This window comes from Suricata suricatta, chromosome 7 (genome assembly GCF_006229205.1).
Source record: "Suricata suricatta isolate VVHF042 chromosome 7, meerkat_22Aug2017_6uvM2_HiC, whole genome shotgun sequence".
Classification (NCBI taxonomy): Eukaryota; Metazoa; Chordata; class Mammalia; order Carnivora; family Herpestidae; genus Suricata; species Suricata suricatta.
In genome coordinates this window covers 31,982,294-32,006,288 of record NC_043706.1, presented here as the reverse complement: position 1 = coordinate 32,006,288, position 23,995 = coordinate 31,982,294, and the positions used below count along the sequence as shown (strand labels likewise).

Below are 23,995 nucleotides of genomic sequence, written 5' to 3'. Positions count from 1 at the left end.
CGCTCCGGGCTGCCGGGAGCGACGGTGCTGGGCGCTGAGGACCGGCCTGGCTCCGCCGCCGCCGCCGCTGGTAGCAAATGCGGATCTGAAACCGGGAGAGAGAGCAGAGGCGCTCAGAGACCGCCGCCGCCGCGTGCTCGCCGCCCAGGCCCCCACGGGGTATTTATCTGTCACATCCAGGCGAGGCGACAAAAATATTCACCCTCCCCCGAAGGATGGCGAGGGGCAGGAAGCTAGGCACGGCCCGTGCGCGGCCTCAATAAATAAATAATTTAATTAAATGATAGATATAAAAAAAAAGAAGCCACCGGAGGGGCCGCGAACTCACGCCTTCTTGGAGCCGCGCCAGCGCCAGAAATAGCCCGGGCTCGGAGTCCCAATTAGAGGAGCGCAGCCCCGGCTCAGGGGAGCTTAAAAAGAGCGACCCAGGGGCAGGGGGGACGGGCCCGCCCGCGCCAGCCGTGTCATTGTGGGGGGCGGGGCCATGCAAATGAGCCCGGGGATTTAAAAGGGCGGCCGCCCGCCAGCCGCCGCCGCCGCGCGGGTGGTGCTGACTAAGGGGAGGGGCGTGCGGTGCCGGGTGCCTGGGGGCGGGCGCGCGGGAGGCCTGTGCTGGGAATCCAAGGCTACTGCCCACTCCCCACTGTCCCGGGCCGGGAAACACGGAAGGTGCACAGAGGGATCGCCAAGAAGCTTTTCGCGGGGGGAGGGCGTCCTTACAGCCGGAACGGGGTCCCTGGGAGAGTCACCTCTAGGGGCCTTCCGGGCGTGTGGGCCTGACACCCGCGGTGCGCGTTGGATGTGGGCGGGCGTTTCGTGCCTGCGGGGTCCGCCGGGCGGGGGGCGGGGTGCAGAGAAACGCGCGGGTGAGAGAATTCCGCGGCCTACCCGCCGCCCCCTGCGCCCAGATACGCCGCTCGTAGATTTCCCCTGGGCGGACAGGTGTCAGCATGTGCATTTCGGTGCCAACCTGCGTGTGGCTGCCTGGTGAAATTCAAGTCTTGTGAAATTCAAACGTGAAACTTGTGAAATCCAGACTTTTCGTTTATTAATGGCCGCGAGTGAGCCGTAATCAAGGGGCAGCCTCCAAAGGAAACGCGATTGGCTCGCTTGCAGGTAAACCTGAGGGAGGCTTCGTTCCTTTAGGTGACCTGGATGAGGTTTGGGAGACGTGCGTTTCCACTTTGCGCCCTGGTCCTCCCCGCTGTGACTCTTAAGGAAAATCAGGAAGCGTGAGCCCGTGGTCGTCTGGAAGCACTTTGAGGGCAGGGACTGGGTCTACGCAAGCCTTACCCACCATGCCTGGCCCGCCCGGCGCAACAAAGACTTGTTGCACGCATGAGAAGGAAGCCAAAGTGAAAAGATGGCGGGGAGGGCAGTGGGAGAAGAAAGGGCGCTGTCAGAGCGGCGCGCCCTGCAGGCCGGGCCCGGGGCCTTCTCGGGCGCACCTCCCCGCCCCTGGTCCCCGAGGCGGCCTTCCACACCTTCCGTGATGCAGGGAAAATGCATTGCGGCCCAGGGACACACGGCTGTGACTCATGTTTTTCTTTGCTCCCCTTTTTCCTCCCCGGTCGGCCGAGGTCCCGGCCCAGCCCCCTCCTCGAGGGGCGAGCCTCCGATGGAGGGGGGACGCCAGGAAAACCCTGAGCCCGGAGTGGAGGCGGGGTGGGGAACCGGAGGGGCCGGGCCTCCTACTTTCAGGAATGTTTCAGGAATGTTTCCGGTGGGGGTGGGGAGCAGAGCCGGGAGTGGGCCCAGCCCCCACCCGGGTCGGCGGGCTGGCACTCCGGGCCGGGGGCAGCACGTGCTCGGCCGGGTGGGGGCGGGGGCGGCCGGGCGGGAAGGCGCTGGGGGCCCTCTGGGCGAGTTCAAAGAGGAGGGCGCGGGACTGGGGGTGGGCCAGGAGGCCGCCCTCCGCTCGCTGGCTCCCCGCCCCGCGCCCAGGTGAATGTAGTTCCTGCGAAGTGCCCAGGCTGCCCCTGGAGGGGAGAGGAAGTCACCGAAGGGCGGCCGGAGGGGAGAGGAGGGTGGAGGGGAAAAGCCAGGGAGAGGCTGGGGGAGGGGCGGCCTGCCCCTTTGTCTGGAGCGGGTGGGTGGGGGTGGGGCGGGGTGGAAGGCGCGCTGCTCCCTCCATCTTTGTGCCCGGCGTGCCGATCGCGCGCTTAGTAGGCCGCGAGTTGGGTTGGCTGGAGGCATTGAGTGAGCTCGAGAACCTTTGCAGCGTTGAGTGGAAGAATGGCCCTTCAGTTATTGCCCTACTCCCCTCGGGTCACGGTTCCCCACCAGCAGCCTGGGCCTCCATGCCTGGCCCAGGGGTAGCCCTCACGGAACCTGGGCGCCCCTAGACACAGCCCTCCCAAGGCCGCCCACGCCGCTAGGCCTGAGGCTGATGGCCGGGAGGCGTGGGATGGGTCCTGGGGTAGGCCCCTTCCCTCGACACAGCCAGCCTGGGGCACCTCTGCCTTCTGCTTGCAACTTGTGGCCTGTGGCGGTCCCCCAGGGAGGCGGGGAAGGGAGACCGACTTCTGCCTCAAGAGGCTGTGGGAAAACTTGGCCAACTTTTTGGCCCACTTCTAACAAAACGACTTGATCTTATTTTTCCTACTCTCCCTTTCCCCCTCGTCCTGATTTTCTGACTTGTTTTTCTTACCTTGTATTATGTGTATTTTTGTAAGCCGCAGCAAACCCTCTCTGGAAGGAGGCAGGTATAGTAGCTTGCACTCTTAAGCATTCCCACACCCGTGTACTCCACAGAACTACCCACTGACCCCCACCTCCGTGCTTTCTGGATTACATATGCCCAGAATTCCCTTCCTTCCCTTTCTTTTTCTCCTTCAGTAAGTAGTTATAGTAAGATACAATCCTTGCTCCATCGAATTTCTTATTTAGAAGCATCAGAACCAGGAACACCTGAGAGAAAGCTAAGGAACAATCCAGGAGATGGCACAAAGCAGAGTGCATTCATTCACTATTTATTGAAGGCCCACTGTGTAGGAAGAGCTGGTCCAAACTCTTGGGGGATAACAAAGTAAAGTTCCTGGTGCTTTTGAAACCAAAGACTAGGGGGTCAGGCCCTTAAACGGAGACTCAGTAGGTGCTACAGAGGGAAACTGGATGGGAGCTCAGGGTAGTCAGGGAAGTCGGCTGGAGCAGGCCTTGAGCTGGCCTTGATGGGATCTGGCGAAGTGAGGTGCTATGGGGAGCATGCAGGAAGAAGGAGCTACTCTGGGCCTGGAGAATCAACCTGGTTGGTCAAAGCCTGGGGAGCCCCCGGGGAATTGGTCATGGCATACCTGGTCTAGCTGACCGGAAGTATTCTCTTACTGTCAGAGTTGGGTTATACAGTTTCCACAAGGACAACCCAGTGAATGTTAGGAATCCAACCAGAACGTCTAGGGAATGGGGAGTTCGGGTCAACTTTACGTTTCAGGACAGCTGAAGGGTAAGTTCATTTCCTCCTGAGCTGCTGTGATTTCTTCCTGATGGTTGCTACTTCTTCCTCTTGCCTTGCTGAGTGGTGTAGTGGGAGCGCAGCAGTCTCCCAGTCAAAGCTTAGAAATGCAGAGGCTGTAGTGGGCCAGGGTGTCCCTTAGCATCCCCTGGAGATCCGCATCTCTACATCTCTCCAGTTACCGTGTTTGCTTGTCAGCATATACCTCTTGCTTCAGAGTCAACTACAGCTCTTAGTAGAGTCAAGGGAAAGACCACTGTGAATGGCTTCAGGTAGTGTTTGGATTAGTCTAGGTTTTCTGAAAGTCACAGGAATAAAGCCTGATCATGTTCTTTCGTCCAGCCATCATAGAAGGTAGATGGAAGGAGATGGCCAGAAGAAGAATAGGAATTGTTTAACGTATGGCCCAAACCAGATGCTTTTTAAAGTGAAAATTTATGGATTAAAAAGTATATCCAGAAAATGCACAATCCTGTTATCAGCCCAAATGTGTATTCGTAGAGGGAGCACCTTGTGTCACCAGCACCCAGGTCAAGAAGCCATCTCCAGCTCCCCTTGTGTGACCAGCCACTGTCCCCGCTAGCTAGCATCCCCTAGTTTCACCATTTATGTGCAACGTATGGATGGAATCATGGGTTATGTACTCCTGGGTCCGTTTCCTTTGCTCGGCATTACATCTGAGTTTCCTCGATGCATGTGGCTGCTGAATGCTCATTCTTGCTGCACAGTTATGTGGTGAGAATGTGCCACAGCGTGTGCATCTGTTCTGTTGGAGGGCATTTGGCTAGACTCTGGTTCAGGGCTATTACAAAGAGTGCTGTTGCGAATGTTCTAGAATGGGTTCCGGTGATGAGAAGTACAGGTTTCTGCAAAGTACATGCCTAGGAAAGGAACTGTGGGATCATAGCGTGTGCAGGTCCAGCTGTCACAGACAAGCAGGACACTTCAGAGTCAAGGGGGGCTGCTGTCGGCAGTGGTGACTGGACAGTGGGCATAAACCTGGCCTCGCCCATTCTCACTGGGATTGACCCAGGACCCTATCAACCAGGATTGACCCACAGAAGTCGAATATAGAGTCACCCTGGAGCAGTGTTTGACCACTCTCCTGGAGAGCCACTCAGCTGCTAGTACTTCTGGTCTGGCAGGATCAGGTCTCCAGGCCCTGCTGACCACAAGCTCTGCTGCCAGGAGGCCTGGCAGGCCTAGAATGGGAGGAGAGCCTCTTCAGCTTCCAACTTGTTTCGAGGGAAAAACTCTCCAACGAATTCGAAGGCCCGGGAGGCAGGCACCCCGTGCCCTGAGCCAGCCACCTACGCAGCATGGCCACCGGACACCAGGGACTTCGTCGGCTTTCTTCTTCAAGCCTGAAACCCAGGACAGCCCCGCTCTTCTCCAACCTCACAAAAACCCGAGGAAAAGGAGTTTAGGAGCCCATGCTAAATACATATGTGTTCTCAGATCCCTCAACACTCCCACCCGGTCAGTAATGCTATTGTCCCCAGTATACAGGTGTTAAAACTGAGGCTCCGGGAGATTAAACAACTTTTCAGCAGCTTGCTTCTGTTCCCCAAGGCTAGCTGGGCCTGCTGCCTTCTCCCAGCCTGGCCAGATGGATTCCCTCCAGGCGCCAAGATAGGCACTAGGGATGTGGCCTTGAACTAGGTAGCTACATTCCCTGTCTTTCAGTGGTGTACTTTGGGCGGGTTGAGGGGGCGGTGCAGACAAGTACACAGTAATATCCTTCACCAGTGTGGTCCTGCTGGAATGAATGAGGGCCTCAGGAGCGCCGGGCAGGGGCCCGGCGTGTGCGTGGTGCATCCCAGGAAGCCCTAGAAGCGGGCAGGTGAGGCAGGAGAGCATCTGATACAGAGATGGGCTCAGGGCTGTGGCAGACAAGGGTAGGCTGGATTCAGCACCCGCTCCCCACAGTTTTGGTTGTGAGTCAGATCCCAGCAAAGAAAGAGTGAGAGTTGGAGGAAGCAAGGAAAGGAAATGCTGTGTGGGCTCTTGAGACTCGGGGTTTTCTGCAGCACATACAAGTGTCCAGTCATCAGCTTTGTGGGGATCAAGAGGCAGGCATGGGGGCTGAGCACGCTCCTTCCCCTGGATCACAGCTCAGCTACTCCAGTGGGGTCTGGGTTCTGATTGCATCTCCCCCCTCCCCCTTCGCCCCTCCCACCAGAGCCGAGGGAGGCTCAGTCTGGAGCCTGGAGCCGGCTCCTCCACTTCCTCCAATGGCTTTAGAAGCACCTCATTTCTGGTATTAAATCTCTTCCCACCTAAAACATAAGGCATGTCCTACCTCTGCTCAAAATCCTCTAGGGGCCCCCATCTCAGAGTAAAAAGGAAGTCCTCACAAAGGCCCACAAGGCCCTGTAATGTGGCCGGACCCAACCTCATCACCCACCATTGCTCTGCTTCAACCACACCAGCCTCTTCCATGTTCCGCACACCTGTCAGGCAAGAGCTCACCCCAGGGCCTTTACACCTGCCATTGCCACTGCCTGACTTGTTCTTCCTCCCCGCCCCCAATATCCTCAGGGCTCACCTTCTCACTGTCTTCAGGTCTCTGTTCAATATTACTGCCCACACTATGTAAAACTACACGTTTGCCCCCTACAATCATTCATCCACGTTACCATCCATTGTTCTCCTCTGTAACTCTTACCAATTTCTAACATACTGTATAACTGACTTTTCTGCTTAACTATTATCAGTAAAAGTGGCCTATTTGTTTCCCGTCCAGCGCTCTCTATTAGAAGGCCAGAGGAGTTTGATGTGTTGTATTCACAGGGGCATCCCCAGGGCCTCGCAAAGTGTTCGAACTAAAAAAAAAGGTTATCGAAAGAAGAATGATTAGCCAAAGTAATTTCTGTGATCATAAACACCAAGCCATGGGGCACTAGGTTGGGGATAGGACATCTGTCCCCAAACCTCAAGGCAGAGAAAAGGACAGGGACCCAGCAGAACTTCACAGGAGTGACAGGGTGGCCCAGCCTGAGACAGGGCTTCTGCACCTTACGAGACACGTGTTTGGTGTTTTTGTGTTTTGTTTTTTGTTGTCTCACTGTATTAAAGTCACTGTCCCATCGTTGTCCTGCAATCTGCACACAGACTTATTTCCAGCAGGCCGTACCTTCAGATCTTCCAGTTTGCCAGCAATCAGGGGAAACTGTTTTTTCCCCATGGTCTCAGGTTTAGTCACCAGGTGCAGGCAGCCACCTGACAACCGTCTTGGCCCTTGGACTGGGGCCAAGTTGCTTGTCGGTGACTGGGCAGGGGTGGCAGGGATGTCCTTGTCAGTTCGTTAACCAACTCTAGTACTTGGGGACTCTGGTCCTAGACGTTTAGCCAACTGCTCCCACCCACCTCACACCCTTTTGGAAACAGGCCCCCAGGGTTCAGGAGAACCTCCTGTGGTCTTTAACTTGTTTCTCTTGTCTCTAACTTGTTTCTCTTTTCTCTTGTCCTTGCCTGCTTTCCAAGCTTCCTCAGACTAAGAGCTGGGGCTGGGGAAGGGGGGTTGGGACCCCTTAAGTCTTCTAGAGTGACTGTCCTCCACAACTTGTTGCGGGGAGGCTCCCCTCTACCCGATGTCTGGGGTTGTGTGGGTCCTTGCTGGGTCCTTCTACCTGGGCAGCTGCTCTAACTGGGATGTGTCCCGGGTCCCACAGTGCTCTGTCCCTTTCAGGACACCCTGAACCTTAGGGCTGAGAGGGTGACTCTGGGGTCTCCATACTGGAGTCGGGCGGGAGGACTGCTGCCCGTCTGGTCCCAGTAGCACGTGGGACGCCTAGGCTGGGCTCACGGCCCCACAGAGTCTGGAGAGAGAAAGGAGAGCTGGGTGGAGGTCGAAGGGCGGGGGCCCCGGGTTGTGGAGGAGGTGGGCTGGGGGTGAGGGGAGGAGCCAACACCCGGCCCGGGATTTGTCGGAAGCCTACTGGGCTTTGTTTTGTTCTTCTCCCCACCCGCGAGCCTCGCACCGGGGCCCTAGGGGGCCTTGGCGCTCAGAACAAGTTTGGTGAATGGATGGATGAATGAGAGCCAAAGGGGCTGGGGGAGGGGAGGAGGAAGTGGGTAGCTGGGGGGAGGGGAGAGAAGCAGGCTGGGGGAGGGGAGGGGAGGTAGCCACTGGCGGGAGGGCGGAGGAGGGACGAGGGAGGAGGGAGGCGGGCAGAGCAGGGCGAGCCTGCTGGTCCGGAATCTGGCTTGGAGATGGCGGCCGGGACCGGCCTTCCCGGCTCACCTCTCCGCCCCTCGTTACTCCCAGCTCACCCAACCGCCAGGCCTCTTCCCCACCCCGTGAAGTCCCGGGGGTCTTAGGTCCTCTTGGGCCTCCTCCTGAGAATTGAACGGCACCGTTCTTAGTCTTCTTTCTTTCTTACTTTCTAGGAACCCAGCCACTCGGGTCGGTGGTCCTCTGGGCCTTGAATCCCTGAATGGCTCTGGTGGACAGTGGCAGTCTGATGGTGAACCTAGGCTTGGACACCCTGACCCCTTCCTCCCCTCTGAGGTCTGGATGACAGGAAATACAGCGACTAGGACCTGGGCCACCTTGGAGCATCTGGAGTGGGTCTCTGGGAGTAGAGCAGAGAGCCGGTGGGCAGAGAAATCCAAAGGCTTGCCTCGCTGGCAGCTGCCTGGGACCGGAACTCATGTGGGAAGCAGTGGGGCTCAGTGTGGGCAGTGCCAGGCAGGAGCTGCTGACAGTCAGGTTTCTGGGTCACCATCCAGGGTGCCCTGCCAATTCCCAGTTCTTGGGGGTGGGGTGAGGGGTGAGGGCCGTCTGCATCCCAAGCCCAGACCCTGCCGCATCCTTTGTCTGGGCCACTTCTGGGCCTGCGCCCATCCCCCACTTCCAGCCTTGCTGGGGCCTCCTCAGAGCTACAGACCCCCCCCAGGAAGGGACTAACAGTTGATCCTGGAACTTCCCTTGGGCTGGGGGGGGGGCGCTGGCCTACCTGCCCTCAAGGTGGGGTGTACAAAGGTGATCTAGAATCTCCCACAGCAACCCTTTGGCTTGGGGCTCCTGGGCTCTGCCCACAGTTCCTATGCCTTTTTCTGGCCATCTTGGCCTGGGTTGGAGGGGTTTTTGTGAGCAGGATGTCTTTTGTGGGCAGAAATCCTTCTCCTGGTTCTCAAAGAGGGAATTCACCTTTCTAGTATCATGAGGTTGGCACCTGGTGCCCCCATCTATCTTGGCATTGGCCTGGGTCCAGCTTAAGTGGTGGTTTGGTCCCCAGAAGTCTATAATACTTTTTTTCTATCAAGAGCCCTAGGTATCCATCCAACAGTGAAACTGAGGTCCAAAAAGATGAAGTATCTTGCTGTAGCAAGGGATAAAAACCGATAAAAAGCGGAGGCGGGGGGGGGGGGGGGGGGGGGGGGGGGGGGGGGGGGGGGGGGGGGGGGAGCTAGGCCGCCTTTGGTGGCCATTAAGTGTTGAGGGTGTTGGGGTGTGACTCAGATTGGGAGCCTGTGCGAGGGCCACTGGTACAGACAGCTGGAAGGGTGGGGACAAAAATAGCATTTAATGAGTGCTCATTTATTCCTAGATAGGAGGGAGGCATCACGTCTCCATTTTGTAGATGAGGACATTGGGGTTCAGTAAGGTCAGGTGACTTGGATTCCAAATATCTATGGGTCTCGGTTCTCTGATTCCTGCCCCTCCCCCACCCAGCTCTCCCCACTCCCTAACCCTGCTCTACTTTTTTTTTTTTTAAATTCCATAGCCCTTATCTGACATCTAGACTGTGCTGCACATCACTGCTGCCACCAGGCACAGGTGACGACTGGGCACCTGAAACCTGGGGAGTCTGAACTGAGATGTGCTGGAATGGAAATACCAAGTACTGTGGATTTCCAAGGCTTAGTACAAAACAACCCATAGCAATAATAAATATTTTTGGCTTATTGATTATATGTCAAAACGATAATATTTGGGCATATTGCCTTAAATGAAACTGATTATTAAAGTTCTTTTCTTGTATTACTTTTGATCATATTAATATGGCTGCCAGAAAAGCTAACATTGCATATATGCCTCCCAGCCTCCTTCCAGGTCCAGTGCGGTTAAGCTCCTTGGACCCTTGGCTTTTCATTTATTGACCCACCCCTCCCCAATATCTGCTCTGGGAGAGCAGGCAGCAACATATTTTGTTCATGGTCTTTTTGGTCTTACCCCAGGTTTTTAGAGTCTGGCACTGGGTTTTTATTACAGGTGTTCAATAAAAATGTGTTTAATTGAATCCAGCCTTTAGGATCCTAGGCCAGTCTCAGAGGGTCAGGAGGAGTGCCTGAAGAAGGAAGGGGATGTGTTACCCCCGTAGGACCCCAAGTTGGCCAGCCCTGCCACCCCGCGGGGCCCCACACGGTGACCCGGTGGACCAGCAAGGGGGCCTCCCTGACACCATGCCTGCGCTGCGTGCGTGGGGCGGGCGGAATGGGTGTGAGGTCCCGCTGCTGAGCGATGCTGGGGGGGGGGGCACTAACCAGGCCTTTTGGACCCTGGGAAAGCCACTACCTGGAGGAGGCGCAGGGAAGACAGTAAGTGCCCCCGGACGCCCACCCCCTTGGACCCTGACTGCGCACCCGGGAGTGGTGGGCTGGGGGTGTGCGTGTTGTCGTCTGCGGGTAGGGTGTTGGGGGTGTGCCCCGCCTAGGCTCACACAAGGTCACTGTGTCAAAGGAACGTCCGAACACTTTCTCTTTCCCTGTGATTCCATTGCGGCTCCGAAAGCCCCTTCCGTAGGGACTTCCCTCCGCGCCTGACTCACGCTGCCTCATGCGTGTGACTCAGGCCGGGCGCCGCGCCAGCCCTACTGTCCCCGCCCCTGGGCCCTGCCACCGAGCCGTAGGGGCGGAGGGACGGGCCGGCGACAGGAGGCGGGGCGTGCAGGGACTGGTGCCCGCGGCGAGGATGGGAGACTGTGCGGCACGGGGACAGCCCAGAGGAGAGTTGCAGAGCAGCCGAGCTCTAGGCTGGGCGGACGGAAAACCAACCACGTAGGAGTGAAATGCGGACGGACCGAAAGCCGGGGACAAGAAGGCTAAGAAATTGGAAAACAGAGAGAGAAAGTGGAGAGGAACACAGAGAGACACAGGAAGAAGAGAGCCCAGAGCCTTCACAGGGAGGCCGAGGCAGATAAGTGAGAAGGGACAAGTGACCAGTGACAGGGAGGGAGGAGAGGAGAGTGGCAGGCGCGCCTGGGAGCTGCTGCCCTGAGTACTGCTGACACCAGGGGCCCGCAGCCTGTCCCGGGAGCCTGGGCCCAGGGACCATCGTTGCCTCTGAGCCTGCTCTCCTCTCCCAGCTCCACCCGACTGTAACAGTGGGCAAATTTCTTACTGTCTCTGGGCCTCGGTCTTCTCCTCTGCAAAATGGGAGGTGGTGATGGACAGTCATCCTGTCCCCCTGTGCTTGTTATTTTCCCTCATCCATCCGTGCTCTGACTGGCTTTGTGCCTGGGCCCCCTTGCCAGCTGGCTTTGTGTTGGGCCGCACCCACTCTTAAGGAGATCCGAGGGAAGGAGAAGTAGGGCTACTCCTTTCCAGGCCTGGCCCTGCTGTGGCCCCTGGTCTGGCTGCGGCTGCGTCCCTCCGTGACTACCCTTGCTCCTTCAAGCTCCCCAGGCATCTGCCCCTTGCCTTCCCAGCCCTGCAGTCACAGGTTGGGTTCCATTTCCTGCCAGGGCCCTGACTGCTGCACGGCGGGGTGTGCGCTAAATGTGCACAGGGCTCCACACCCGGTGAACTGCACCTGTTATCATCTTGCTCTTTCCTTCCAAGAGTGGGGGTGGGCAGAGATGATATACAACATTATGAAGCACTTGGATACCTGTTAGATCTTTACATCATCAGTGAGTCTGAACAGGTGTGGGGTTGTTAGCTTCATTTTGATGGGAAACGTGAGGCTCATGCATTTAAGAAGCGACGCAACAGAGTGTAAGTAGTGATGTGTTTCCTAGGGATGACAGGGCAGCTTGGTGTGGGGGAGCTATGAATGACAATAATAATAGTAGTAGCCAAATACATTCCTACTTCTCAAGGGGTGGCACCTGGCTGGCTCAGTCGGTAGAACGTGCGACTTTTGATCTCGGGGTTGAAAGTTTGGGTGTAGGGATTACCTAAAACCTTTAGAAGAAATACTTCTCGGGGCACCTGGGTGGCTCAGTCGGTGAGGCATCTGACTTCAGCTCAAGTCATAATCTCACCGTTGTGGTTTCAAGCCCCATGTTGGGCTCTGTGCTAATAGCTCAGAGCCTGGAACCTGCTTCAGGTTCTGTGTCTCCCTTGCTCTACCCCAACCCGACTCGCACTCCATTTCTCTCTCAAAAATGAATAAACGTTAAAAAAAATTACCAAAAAAAGATATTTCTCAATTGCTAGACAGTTCTTTTTCTTCTCTCTTTTTTAAGTTTATTTTGAGAGAAAGAAAGAGTGCAAGCATGAGTGGGGGAAGGGCGCAGAGATGGAGGGGGACAGAGGAACCCAAGCAGGCTCCATGCTGACAGTACAAAGCCCGATGTGAGGCTCGAACTCAAAATCTGCAAGATCATGACCTGAGGGGAGGTGGGACCCTTAACTGACTGAGCCACCCAGACGTTCCCAGACACAGTTCTGATATACTCTTCTTTAATTCTTTAATCTTACAGCAACACTCTGAAGTGGCTGCTGTTCTTACTGCTAGTTTACAATGGCAGTGACAGAGAAACAGAGAGGTTGAATAGCTTTCCCAAGGCCACACAGCAGAGCTGGGCTGGAACACAGTCAGTCTGGCTCCACATCCGACACTCAGCCTCTCTTGGGTACCTGGGGGAGGGGTAAACAGGGCAAATTCTGGGCAGCATCTTGGAGGGAAGGCGCTTTTGCAGCACGTTTCAGACCTCGCCAGCCGTGCTGTAGTGCGGGGTCAGAAAAGGAAGCTGCAGAATTTGACAAAGAGTAAAAGGAAAGCTGATTTGAGGGCGCCCACCTGACAGCTGGAGGCATGGTCTTTATTCTGAAAGTCACAGGGAGCCATGGAAGGTTTCTAGAAGGGGCGGGATAGGTTGGCATTTTAGAAAGGACTGCTTTAAAATGCAAGGGAAATACTGTGTTCCTCCCATCAAATGGCAGAGAGCTTTAAAATGACCATTTCCAGGTCTGGCAAGGTTTCAGTGCACTGAGTGCTCGCACATATCGCTGATGGGAACAAGGTGGCTTGACCTTTCTGGAAAGCAGCTGAGGCCTGTGTGGTACTTGAGGAGGGCCCAGCCCTTTGACCTGCTCATCCCATTTCTAGGAATCTTCCTCTCACAAGAAAAGAGAAGTCAGAGATTTATGTCTCAGAATCAAATTCACTCGATCATTAATAATAATCGTAAAAATAATACATGGAAACGATGTAAATATCCAGCAGGAGGTAATTGCTAAAGAGGGAAGTATCATGGAATGTATTATAGCAATTAATATATTTTCTTCAAAGAGAGTAAATGCCGTCAAAATTGCTGAAAGGTTTCTAGACCTTCCAGCTCCTGGCTGGGTCAGGGAAAGCCTGTGACTCTTGATCTCAGGGTTGTAAGTTTGAACCCCACATTGGATGTAGAGTTTACTTAAAAATATTTAAGGGGTCCTTGAGTGGCTCGGTTGGTTAAGTGTCTGACTCTTGATTTTGGCTCAGGTCATGACCTCACGGTTTGCAAGATCAAGCCCTGCACCCAGCTCTGTGCTGACAGTGCAGAGCCTGCTTGGGATTCTCTCACCCGCACCCCCCGGCCCCGCCCCTCCCCTGCTAGTGCATGTGCACATACTCTCTCTCAAATAAACATTTTTCTAAATGTTAAAAAAAATGGGGCACCTAGGTACACTAGTCAGTTAAGCGTCCGACTTCAGCTCAGGTCATGATCTCACAGTTTGTGAGTTTGAGCCCGGTGTCAGACTCTGAGCGGAGCCTGCTTCAGATTATGTGTCTCATTCTCTCTCTGTCCCTCCCCTACTTGTGCTCTGTCTCTCAAAAATAAATGAATGTAAATTTAAAAAATCATTTTTTTCTTTTCATTTTTTCTTTTCTTCTTTTCTTTCTTTTTTCTTTTTTCTTTTTTGAGGAGAGACTGCATGAGCTGGCGAGGGGCAGAGAAACCGAATCCCAAGCAGGCTCCTTGCTGCCAGCACAGAGCCAGTCACAGGGCTGAAACTCACAAAACTGTGAGATCATGACCTGAGCTGAAACTGAGAGTCAGATTGAGCCACCCAGATGCCCCCCAAATAATTACTTATTTTTTTATTTTTTATTATTTTTATTATTTTTATTTTTATTTTTTTTAATGTTTTATTTATTTTTGATACAGAGAGAGACAGAGCATGAGAGGGTTAGGGTCAGAGAGAGAAGGGGACACAGAACCAGAAGCAGGCTCCAGGCTCTGAGCTAGCTGTCAGCACAGAGCCTGACGCGGGGCTCGAACCCACGAACGTGAGATCTGACCTGAGCCGAAGTCGGAGGCTTAGCCGACTGAGCCACCCAGGCGCCCCATTACTTATTTTTTTTAACTGTTTATTCATTTTTGAGAGAGAGAGTGTGTGAGTCAGGGAGGGGCAGAGAGAGAGAGGAAAGAGGCAGAGGATCCAAGGTGGGCTCAGAGCTGACAGCAGCGAGCCTGATGCGGGGCTCAGAACTCACCAACCATGAGATCATGACCTGAGCTGAAATTGGACCCTCAACTGACTGAGTCACCCAGGTGCCCCAGTGAAATCTTAAAAAGAAAAAAAAAAGATTTCTAGAACTCTTACAAGTAATAACTGAGTTCATCACGTCTGCAAAGTACATGATTAACACACAAAAGTCAATCTTATTTCTATATGCTAGCAGTGAACACTTGGGAACTAAAAGGCAATGCCATTAGAGGCGCCTGGGGGCTCAGTCAGTTAATCCTCCAGCTCTTAGTGTCAGCTCAGGTCATTATCTCGTGGTTTGTGGGCTCAAGACCTACATCGGACTCTGCGTGGAGCCTGCTTGGGATTCTCTCTCTCCCTGCCCCTCCCCTGTGTGCTCTCTCTGCCTCTCTCTCAAAATAAATAAATGAACTTTTAAAAAAAGAACTCAGATAAACTTGGAAGGAAGGAAGAAAGAAGGAAAGAAAGAAAGACTTGGGTATAAATCTAACAAAACATATACAGGTGTCTATACTGAAAACTATGAAATGGTGATGGAAGAAACCAATTTATAAATATATATATTATTTATATACCGATATTTATATATATAAATAAACAGGAATGGGGATGCCTGGGTGGCTTTGTTAGCTGAGAGTCTGACTCTTGATTTCAGCTCAGGTTATGATCCCAAGGCCAGAGGTCCACATTGGACTCTGGGCTAAGTGTGGAACCTATTTATGGCTCTCTCTCTCTCTCTCTCTCCCCTCCTCTGCTCTTTTCTCCTGCTCACTCTCTCTAAAAACAAACAAACAGGAATATACCATGTTAATGGATTGGAAGACCCAACAGAGTAGAGCTGTCATTTCTCCCCATATTGATTGTGCTCATTTCCTAGGGCCTTCTTGACAAATTACCACCAACTGGGTAGCTTGAAGCAATAGAAACTTATTGTCTCACAGTTCTGGAGGCCAGAGGTCTGAAATCAACAGAATACAATTGCTCTCTCTGAAGCCTCTAGGGGAGGCTCCTTCCTCGCCTCCTCCAGCTCTGGCTGGTTTGTCCACAATCCTTGGTGTTCTCGGCTTGCATCTACAGGACTTCAGCGTCTGCCCCCCTTGGCACATGGCGTTCTCTCTGTACGTCTGTGTCTCTTCTCCTATAGGGACCGCTGTCACATTGGATCAGGGACTGACCCTATTCCACTATGACCTCATCTTAACCACATCTACAGTGGTCCTATTTCCAAATAAAATCATGTTCTGAGGTGATGTATTTGGACCAGCTTAAGGACTTCAACATATCTTGGGGGGAAGGGGATACAATTCAACCCATAAAAGTGTTCTGTAGATTTTAAACATACTTCCAATCCAACCCCAGCAGAGGTTTTTGTAGATACAGAGAAGCTGATTGCAAAATTAAATGGAAAGGCAGAGAAATTGGAATAGCTCAAAAAATTTTTTTGAAAGAGAAGAATAAAGTTGAAAGAGTTATCTGATTTTTAAAAAAATTGTTTATTTATTTTTGAGGGGCGCCTGGGTGGTTCAGTTGGTTAAGCATCTGACTTTGGCTCAGGTCATGATCTCGCAATTCATGGATTCGGGCCCCGCGTCCGGGCTCTGTGCTGACAGCTCGGAGCCTGGAGCCTGCTTCGGATTCTGTGTGTCCCACTTTCTCTGACCCTCCCCGCTCATGCTCGCTCTCTCTCTCTCTCTCTCTCTCTCTCTCCAAGAGGAAACCGAGATGGCAGATGAGCACACCCAGAGATGCTCGGCATCCTTCACTGGGCAAGTGCAAATTAAAACCGCCGTGGCCCAGCAGTCTCGCTCCTGGATACTTACCTTAGAGAAATGAAAACTTACACCCACGCAAACTGCTGTACAAGACTGTTGGTAGCAACTCTATTCAGAATTCCCCCAAACTGGAAGCAGCCCAAGTTGGAACGGTGGGTAAATGAACTGTGATTCATTTATGGAATATTACTCAGCAATAAAAATGAACAAAATTTCTCTCATTCTCATTACCTCCCTCCTGGCCTCCCTCCCTTCCTTGTATAGTTGACATACAATATCTTTTAGTTTTATCATACATCGTGGTGAACATCATAGTGATGTGATATTTTTATCCATTATGAAACGATCCCCCTGGTAAGTCTAGTTACGGTCTCTCACCATCCAAATTTATTACACTATTATTGACTATATTCCCTATGCTGCACATTATATCCTGATGACTTAGTTACTTTACAACTGCGAGTCTGAATCTCTTAAACCTTTCTGCCTATTTTACCTGTCTCCCACCCCTCCCCACTCTGATAACCAACACTTTGTTTCCTGTATCTTAGAGTCTGTTTCTATTTTTGTTTCTCATTTGTTTTGTGTTTTTAGATTCTACATATAAATGAAATCATACAGTAGTTGGCTTTCCTGTGTGACCTGTTTCACTTAGCATCACACCCTCTACCTCCACCCATGTTGTCACAAATGGCAACATTTCACTTTTTATGGCTTAGTGTTACTTTTTTTTTAACTGATAATCAATTTATTTAAAAGGTTGACTTAAACATCAGCAGTGGTGCCTTCAACCTCAACCCTTGGTTCAATGCTGATGGAAGTCATCTGTTTACCAACCTCTGAAGGTCTGTGCAAATCAGTGAGTCGCTTGGGGATCCTCCCCTGAAAACAGCCCCACGTCTCAGAACCTTCTCCGCGAGGAGTTTTTGTTGTCCTGATTCTCAGAGTGTTGGTAAGCATCCAAACTGGTCCCTTCACTTGGACATTCTTTTCCTTTGTGCCTCTGATCAAGTCAGCACAAACCTTGTCCAAAGATTTTTCGTCGTGGCTGGTTAGAGTCATTCTAATTCGGTCAGTCGCCACCTCTGGTGCCACGGGTGTCTTTCCAGTGTCTTTAAAAGCCACTTGTTCCTCCGCGACGGTGAACAGCGGGGAGTCAGGAGCAGGGCCTCCAAAGCCTGTAGTAGCTGTGACTGTACCTTCCTCAAAGAGTGGCTGAGAGGTACCTGGGTGGCTCAGTCGTTAAGTGTCCAACTTCAACTCATGTCATGATCTTGTGGTTTGTGGGTTCAAGCCCCGTGTCGGGCTCTGTGCTGACAGCTCGCAGCCTGGAGCTGCTTCAGATTCTGTGTCTCCCTCTCTCTCTGCCCCTCCCCCTCTCATGCTCTGTCCCTGTTTCTCAAAAATAAATAAACATTAAAAAAATTTTTTTTAATTTTTTATATTTTTTTAAATTTATTTTTGAGAGACAGAGAGACAGCACAAGCAGTGGAGGGTCAGAGAGAGGGAGACACAGAATCTGAAGCAGGCTCCAGACTCTGAGCTAGCTGTCAGCACAGAGCCCGACACAGGGCCCGAACCCACGAACCGTGAGATCATGACCTGAGCCAAAGCTGGATGCTTAACCAGCTGAGCCACCCAGGTGCCCCTAAAAAAACGTTTTTTTAAAAAAGAGTAGCTGAGTGTTATTCCATTGTGTGTGTATCACATATATACACATCTATATGTATATATCATATGTATATGCACGTCACATCTTCTTTATCCATTCATGTATTGATAGACACTTAAGTGATTTCCACATCTTGGTGGTTGTAAATAATGCCTCAGTGAATATAGGCATGCTTGTATCTCTTCAAATTGGTGTTTTCATTTTTAAAAATTTTTTAATTAAAAAAAATTTTTTTTAATTTATTTTTAAGAGAGAGAGACACAGTGTGAGTGGGGGAGGGTCAGAGAGAGAGGGAGACACAGAATCTGAAGACAGGTTCCAGGTTCTGAGCTGTCAGCACAGTGCCCAACACGGGGCTCGAACCCACGAACTGCAAGATCATGACCTGAGCTGAAGTTGGCCACATAACCAACTGGGCCACCCAGGCACCCCTTTCATTTTTTGTTTTAAAGATTTTATTTTTAAGCAATGTCTACACCCATCATGGGGCTTGAACTCATAACCCCGAGATTAAGAGTCTCAGGCTCCACCAACTGAGCCAGCCAGGTGCCCCTCATTTTAATTTTTTGAGGTACCTCCATACTGTTTTCCACAGCGGCAGGACCAATTTACATTCCCACCAACAGTGCAGGAGCGTTTCCCTTTCTCCACACCCTCGCCAGCACTTGTAATTTTTTCTTTTTGATAACAGCCAATGTGACAGGTGTGAAGTGATATCTCAATTTGGTTTTGATTTGCATTTCCCTGAGGATTAATGCTGAGCATTTTTTCATGTGCCTGTTAGCCATCTGGATGTCTTCTTTAGAAAAAAGTCTATTCAAGTCTTTTGCTCAATTTTTAATTAGGTTGTTTATTATTTTTTTAATATTAAGCTGTAAGCTCTTAATATATTTTGGATATTAAGCCCTTATTGGATGTATGATTTGCAAATATCTTCTCCCATTCAGTAGGGTGCCGTTTCATTTTGTTGATTTCCTTCACTGGGAAAAAGCTTTTTAGTTGGATGTAATCCCTTTTGTTTATTGTAGCATTAGTTGTCCTTACCTGGGGAGACTGGTCCAAAAACATATTGTCAAGACCAATGTCAAATTGTTTCCTGCCTATGTTCTCATCTAGGATTTTTATGGTTTCAGGTCTCATCATGTTTTTAATCCATTCTGAGCTTATGTTTGTGTACGGTGTAAGAAAGTGGTTCAGTTTCTTTTGCATGCGACTGTCCAGTTTTTGCAACATCATTTGTAGAAGAGACTGTCTTTTCCCCATACTACATTCTTGACTCCTTTGTCATAGATTAATTGACCATGTATGTGTAGGTTTGTGTCTGGGCTTTCTTTTCTATTCCATTGATCTATGTGTCTGTTTTCATGTCAGTGCCATAATGTTTTGATTAGTATAGCTTTGTAGTATAGTTTGATACCTTTAGCTTTGCTCTCTTTCTAAAGATTTGAGAAATAGTTTTGGATATTAGGGGTCTTTGTGATTCCATTCAAATTTTAGGATGCTTTGTTCTAGTTTTATGAAAAATACCACTGGTGATTTAAAAAATTTTTTTATGTTTGTTTATTTTTGAGAGGGGGGGGGAACATAAGTGAGGACGGGGCAGAGAGAGAGGGAGACACAGTATCTGAAGCAGGCTCCAGGTTCTGAGCTATCGGCACAGAGTCTGACACGGGGCTCAAACCCACAAACTGTGAGATCATGATTTGAGCCAAAGTCAGACACTTAACCAACTAAACCACCCAGGTGCCCCATTGGTCTTTTTGTTGTTGTTTTTTTTTTAATTTTATTTTTAAGTAATCTCAGCACCTAACATGGGGCTCAAACTCACAACCCTGAGATAAAGAGTCTCATGCTCCAAGAGTCTCATGCTGAACCAGACAGTGCCTACTATTGATACTTTGATGGAGAGTGTATTGAATCTATAGATCGCCTTTGTTGTATGGACATTTAAAAAGGGGCGCCTGGGTGGCTCAGTCGGCTAAGGCTCCGACTACGGCTCAGGTCAGATCTCACGTTCATGGGTCCGAGCCCCACGTCGGGCTCTGTGCTGGCAGCTCGGAGCCTGGAGCCTGCTTCGGGTTCTGTATCTCCGTCTCTCTCTGCCCCTCCCCCTCTCATGCTCTGTCTCTCTATCAAAAATAAACAAATGCTTTAAAAAAAATTTGTAGAAGAAGGTTTGTTGGGGCGCCTGGGTGGCTCAGTTGGTTAAACCTCTGAGTTCGGCTCAGGTCAGATCTCATGTTCGTGGGTTCAAGCCCCGCATCAGGCTCTGTGCTGACAGCTAACTCAGAGCCTGGAGCCTGCTTCCGGTTCTGTGTCTCCTTCTCTCTCTGCCCCTCCCCATCTCATGCTCTGTCTCTCTGTGTATGAAAAATAAATAAAACATTAAAAAAATTTTTTTAAATGTTTGTTGATTGGTTGTGTGTGAGAGGGAGAGAGAGAGAGTGTGCACGAGCTGAGGAGGAGCAGAGAGAAGGAGAGAGAGAGAATCCCATGTAGACTCCACTGATAGCACAGAGCCCAGTGTGGGGCCTGATTCCCCAACCATGAGATCTTGAAATGAACCGAAATTAAGAGTTGGATGCTTAACTGACTGAGCCACCCCAGTGTCCCTGGTGTATGGACATTTTAACATTATTGCTTTTTCCAGTCCATGAGCATTGTTTATCTTTCCATTTATTTGTGTCCTCTTCAGTTTCTTTCATCAATGTCTTACAGTGTTCAAAGCACAGGTCTTTCACCTCCTTGGTTAATTTTATTCTTAGGTACTTTATTCTTTTTGATGCCATTATAATGAGATTGTTTTCTTAATTTCTCTTTCTGATAGTTCATTATTAGTGTATAGAAATGCAATTGATTTCTGTGTTTATTTTGTATCCTGCAACTTTAATGAGTTCATTTATTAGTTCTAATAGTTTTTGGTGGATTGCTTAGGGTTTTTTTTTTTCTTTTTTAATAGGACCATGTTACCTGCAAATAGTAACAATTTTACTTCTTTTCCAATTTGGATGCCTTTTATATCTTTTTCTTGCCTAATTGCTGTGGCTAGGACTTCCAATACTGTGTTAAATAAAAGTAGGGACAGTGTGTATCCTCGTCTTGTTCCTGATTTTAGAGGAAGCGCTTTCAGCTTTATACTATTGAGTGTGATGTTAGCTGTGGGTTTGTCATATATGGTCTTTATTATGTTCCTTCTATCCCCACTTTTCAAAAAAAGTTTGTTTGTTTGTTTGTTTGTTTAATTTTGAGAGAGAAAGAGACAGAGAATGCAATTGGGGGAATGACAGAGAGTGAGAGAGAGAGAGAATCCCAAGCAGGCCCCACATTTTCAGTGTGGAGCCTGATGCAGGTTCGAATCACAAACTGCAAGATCATGACCTGGGCCGAAGCTGGATGCTTAACCAACTGAGTCACCCAGGTGCCCATATCCCCACTTTGCTGAGTGTTCTTATCATTACTGGATGTTGAGATTTATCAAATGCTTTTTTGCATCTATTAAAATAATCATATGATTTTTAGCCTTCATTTTGTTAATGTGGTATATCATATCAATTGATTTAAGGATGTTGAATCATCCTTGCATTCCTGAAATAAATCTCACTTGATAGTGGTATATGATCCATTTAATGTATTCTTGAATTTGGTTTGCTGATATTTTATTGAGGATTTTTGAACCTGTGTACATTAGGTATATTGGCCTATAATGGTTTTTGCTTGTTTGTTTTGTTTTGTTTTGTGTTTTTGTGATGTCTTTGTCTGGTTTTGGTATCAGGGTAGTTGGCCTCATAAAGTGAGTTCTGAAACTTTCCTTCCCTTTTATTTTTTGGGATCACTTGAGAGATAAGTGCTGACTCCTCTTCTTTAAATGTTTGTTAGAAAAAAAGACTGAGAAAAAAATAAATGTTTGGTAGAATACACCTGTGAAGCTGTCTGTTTCTGGTTTTCTTTTTTCTTTTTTTTTTGTAGGGGAGAGTTTTCAAATAACTGATTCAATTTCATTACTTGTTACTGTTCTATTCAGATTTTCTTTTATTTATTTTATAAAAAAAATTTTTTTACATTTATTTATTTTTGAGAGACAGAGACCGAGCACGAGGCGGGAGGGACAGAGACAGAGGGAGACACAGAATCTGAAGCAGCTCCAGGCTCCGAGCTCTCAGCACAGAGCCCAGTGCGGGGCTCAAACTCTCAAACCACGAGATCATGGTGTGATCTGAAGTCAGACACTTAACCGACTGAGCCACCCATGTGCCCCAATTTTATTTTATTTTTGAGAGAGAGTACAAGTGGGGGAGATGGGCAGAGGGAGAAAGACTCCTAATCAGGCTCCATGCTCAGTGCAGAGTCCAACATGGGTTTTGAGCCCATGACCATGGGATCATAATTGAAGCTGAAATTAAGAGTCGGACGCTCCACCAACTGAGCCACCCAGGAGCCCCTCTATTCAGATTTTCTATTTCTTTGATATTTAGTCTTGAAAAGTTGTGTATTTCTAGGGCTTTATTCATTTCTTCTAGGTTTTTCAATTTGTTGGCTCATAATTGTTCATGTAGTCTCTTATGATCCTTTGTGTTACTGTGGTATCAGTTGTAACTTCTCTTTTAAGTATGATTTTATTTATTTGGGTCTTATTTTTTGTTATTAAAAAATTCTTAATGTTTATTTATTTTTGAGAATGAGACAGAGAGATAGAGCATGAGCAGGGGAGAGGTACAGAGAGAGGGAGACACAGAATCTGAAGCAGATTTCTAGGCTCTGAGCTGTCTGCACAGAGCTTGATGCAAGTCTCGAACCCACAAACTGTGAGATCATGACCTGAGCCAAAGTCAAACACTTAACTGACTGAGCCACCCAGGGACCCCCTTTTTTTTTATATAGATATTATTTTTAAATAATCTCTACGCCCAACATGGGGCCTGAACTCACAACTCAGAGATCAAGAGTTACCTGCTCAACTGACTGAACCAGCCAGACGCCCGCCTCTTTTTCTTTTCTTAATGAGTCTGGTTAGAAGTTTATTGATTTTGTTTATGTTTTCAAAAAACTGTCTTTTTGTTTCATTAATCTTTTCTGTTGTGCGTGTGTTGTTTTTGTTTTGTTTTATGTTTGTTTTTTTTCTCTTTCATTTATATCTGCTTTGGTCTTTATTATTTTTTTTCTTTTGCTAACTTTGGGCTTTGATCTTCTTTTTCTAGTCCCTTTAGGTAGAAAGTTAGATTATTTGAGAATCTTATTTTTTGACGTAGTCCTATATTGCTATGAACTTCCCTCTTAAAACCGCTTTTGCTGCATCCCATAGATTTTGGAGAGTCGTGTTTCCATTTCCATTTATCTCCAGATATTTTTTAAACTTCTTTGATTTCTTTTTTGACCCATTGATTGTTTAGTAGCATGTTGTTTATTCTTAATGTGCTTGGGTTTATTCCAGTTTTCTCCTTGTAATTGCTAGTTTTGTACCCTTGGACTTGGAAAAGAGGCTTGTAATTTCAGTCTTCTCGAATTTGCTGAGACTCGTTTGTGGCCTAATACGTCCCGGAGAATGTTCCAGGTACACTTGAGAAGAATGTGTGTTCTGTTGCTTTTGGTTGGAAATTCTATATAAATCTATCAAGTTCAGCTGGCCTACTGTGTCATTTAAGGCCAGTATTTCCTTATTGATTTTCTGTCTGGATGATCTATTCATAATGTAAGTGGCATGGTAAAGTCCCCTGCTTTTATTGTATTACTGTCACTTCCTCCTTTATGTCCATAAAGATTTGCTTTATATATTTAAGAGCTCCTAAGGAACAAACCCTTGCTCCACGTACCGTGATTGCAAGAAGCCAGTCTCAAAGGAAACCAACTATACCGTTCAACGTCTGTGATGCTCTGGGATAATGGAGATGCGAATAGATCAGTGGTTCCCAGGGCTTAGGGTGGGGGACAATATGCCTACAAGGGGGGGATGGGATTATTTGGGGATGATGGAATGGTTCCGAATCCTGGGTGTGGCAATTACATTTGTCTACACATGTAAAAATTGTGGAACTGCACACAAAAGTGGTCACTATTACTGTACGATAATTTTATTTTTTTAAAGGTATTTTTATTTTATTTTAATTTTTTAAATGTTTTATTTATTTTTGAGACAGAGACAGAGTATGAGTGGCGAGGGGCAGAGAGAGAGAGGGAGACACAGAATTGGAAGCAGAATCTAGGTTCTGAGCTGTCAGCACAGAGCCAGACACGGGGTTCGAACCCATGAATGTGAGATCATGACTTGAGCCAAAGTTGGAGACTTAGCTGACTGAGCCACCCAGGCGCCCCTGTACGATAATTTTAAAGACCATCTCTATCCAGCTGGATAACTATGCAATAAAACAATTATAGTACAATGTTAAGGGGAGAATATAGGGGTACCAGTGGTCACTGAGGAATTCTTTTCTGCTTGAAAATCCTCTTAACAAATAT

General features: G+C 49.2%; 1 protein-coding gene and 1 long non-coding RNA gene across 2 annotated transcripts; one reads left to right on the top strand and one right to left on the bottom strand.

The window, feature by feature from the left end:
* Nucleotides 1–826: 826 nt before the first annotated feature.
* LOC115296322 lies at nucleotides 827–9,329 on the top strand. Its single transcript, XR_003910848.1, has 3 exons — nucleotides 827–1,116; nucleotides 7,844–7,964; nucleotides 9,184–9,329. It is a non-coding gene; the product is annotated as an uncharacterized LOC115296322 (long non-coding RNA).
* A 7,309-nt stretch (nucleotides 9,330–16,638) lies between these two features.
* On the bottom strand, nucleotides 16,639–18,613 carry LOC115295217 (40S ribosomal protein S20-like). Its single transcript, XM_029943160.1, has 2 exons — nucleotides 18,590–18,613; nucleotides 16,639–17,088 (listed from the first exon to the last, which is right to left on the bottom strand). The coding sequence occupies exons 1-2, from the start codon at nucleotides 18,611–18,613 to the stop codon at nucleotides 16,639–16,641; spliced, it is 474 nt and encodes a 157-aa protein (XP_029799020.1).
* Nucleotides 18,614–23,995: the final 5,382 nt, after the last annotated feature.

What these genes read in the sequence shown, in the direction of transcription:
- LOC115295217 (XM_029943160.1), bottom strand. Translation starts at nt 18,613, where the DNA reads ATGTTTTTGGACCAGTCTCCCCAG. An exon ending in TTTTGGACCAGTCTCCCCAG is followed by an intron (nt 17,089 to 18,589) that starts GTAAGGACAACT and finishes GGTACCTCTCAG; the next exon opens with CCACTCTTTGAGGAAGGTAC.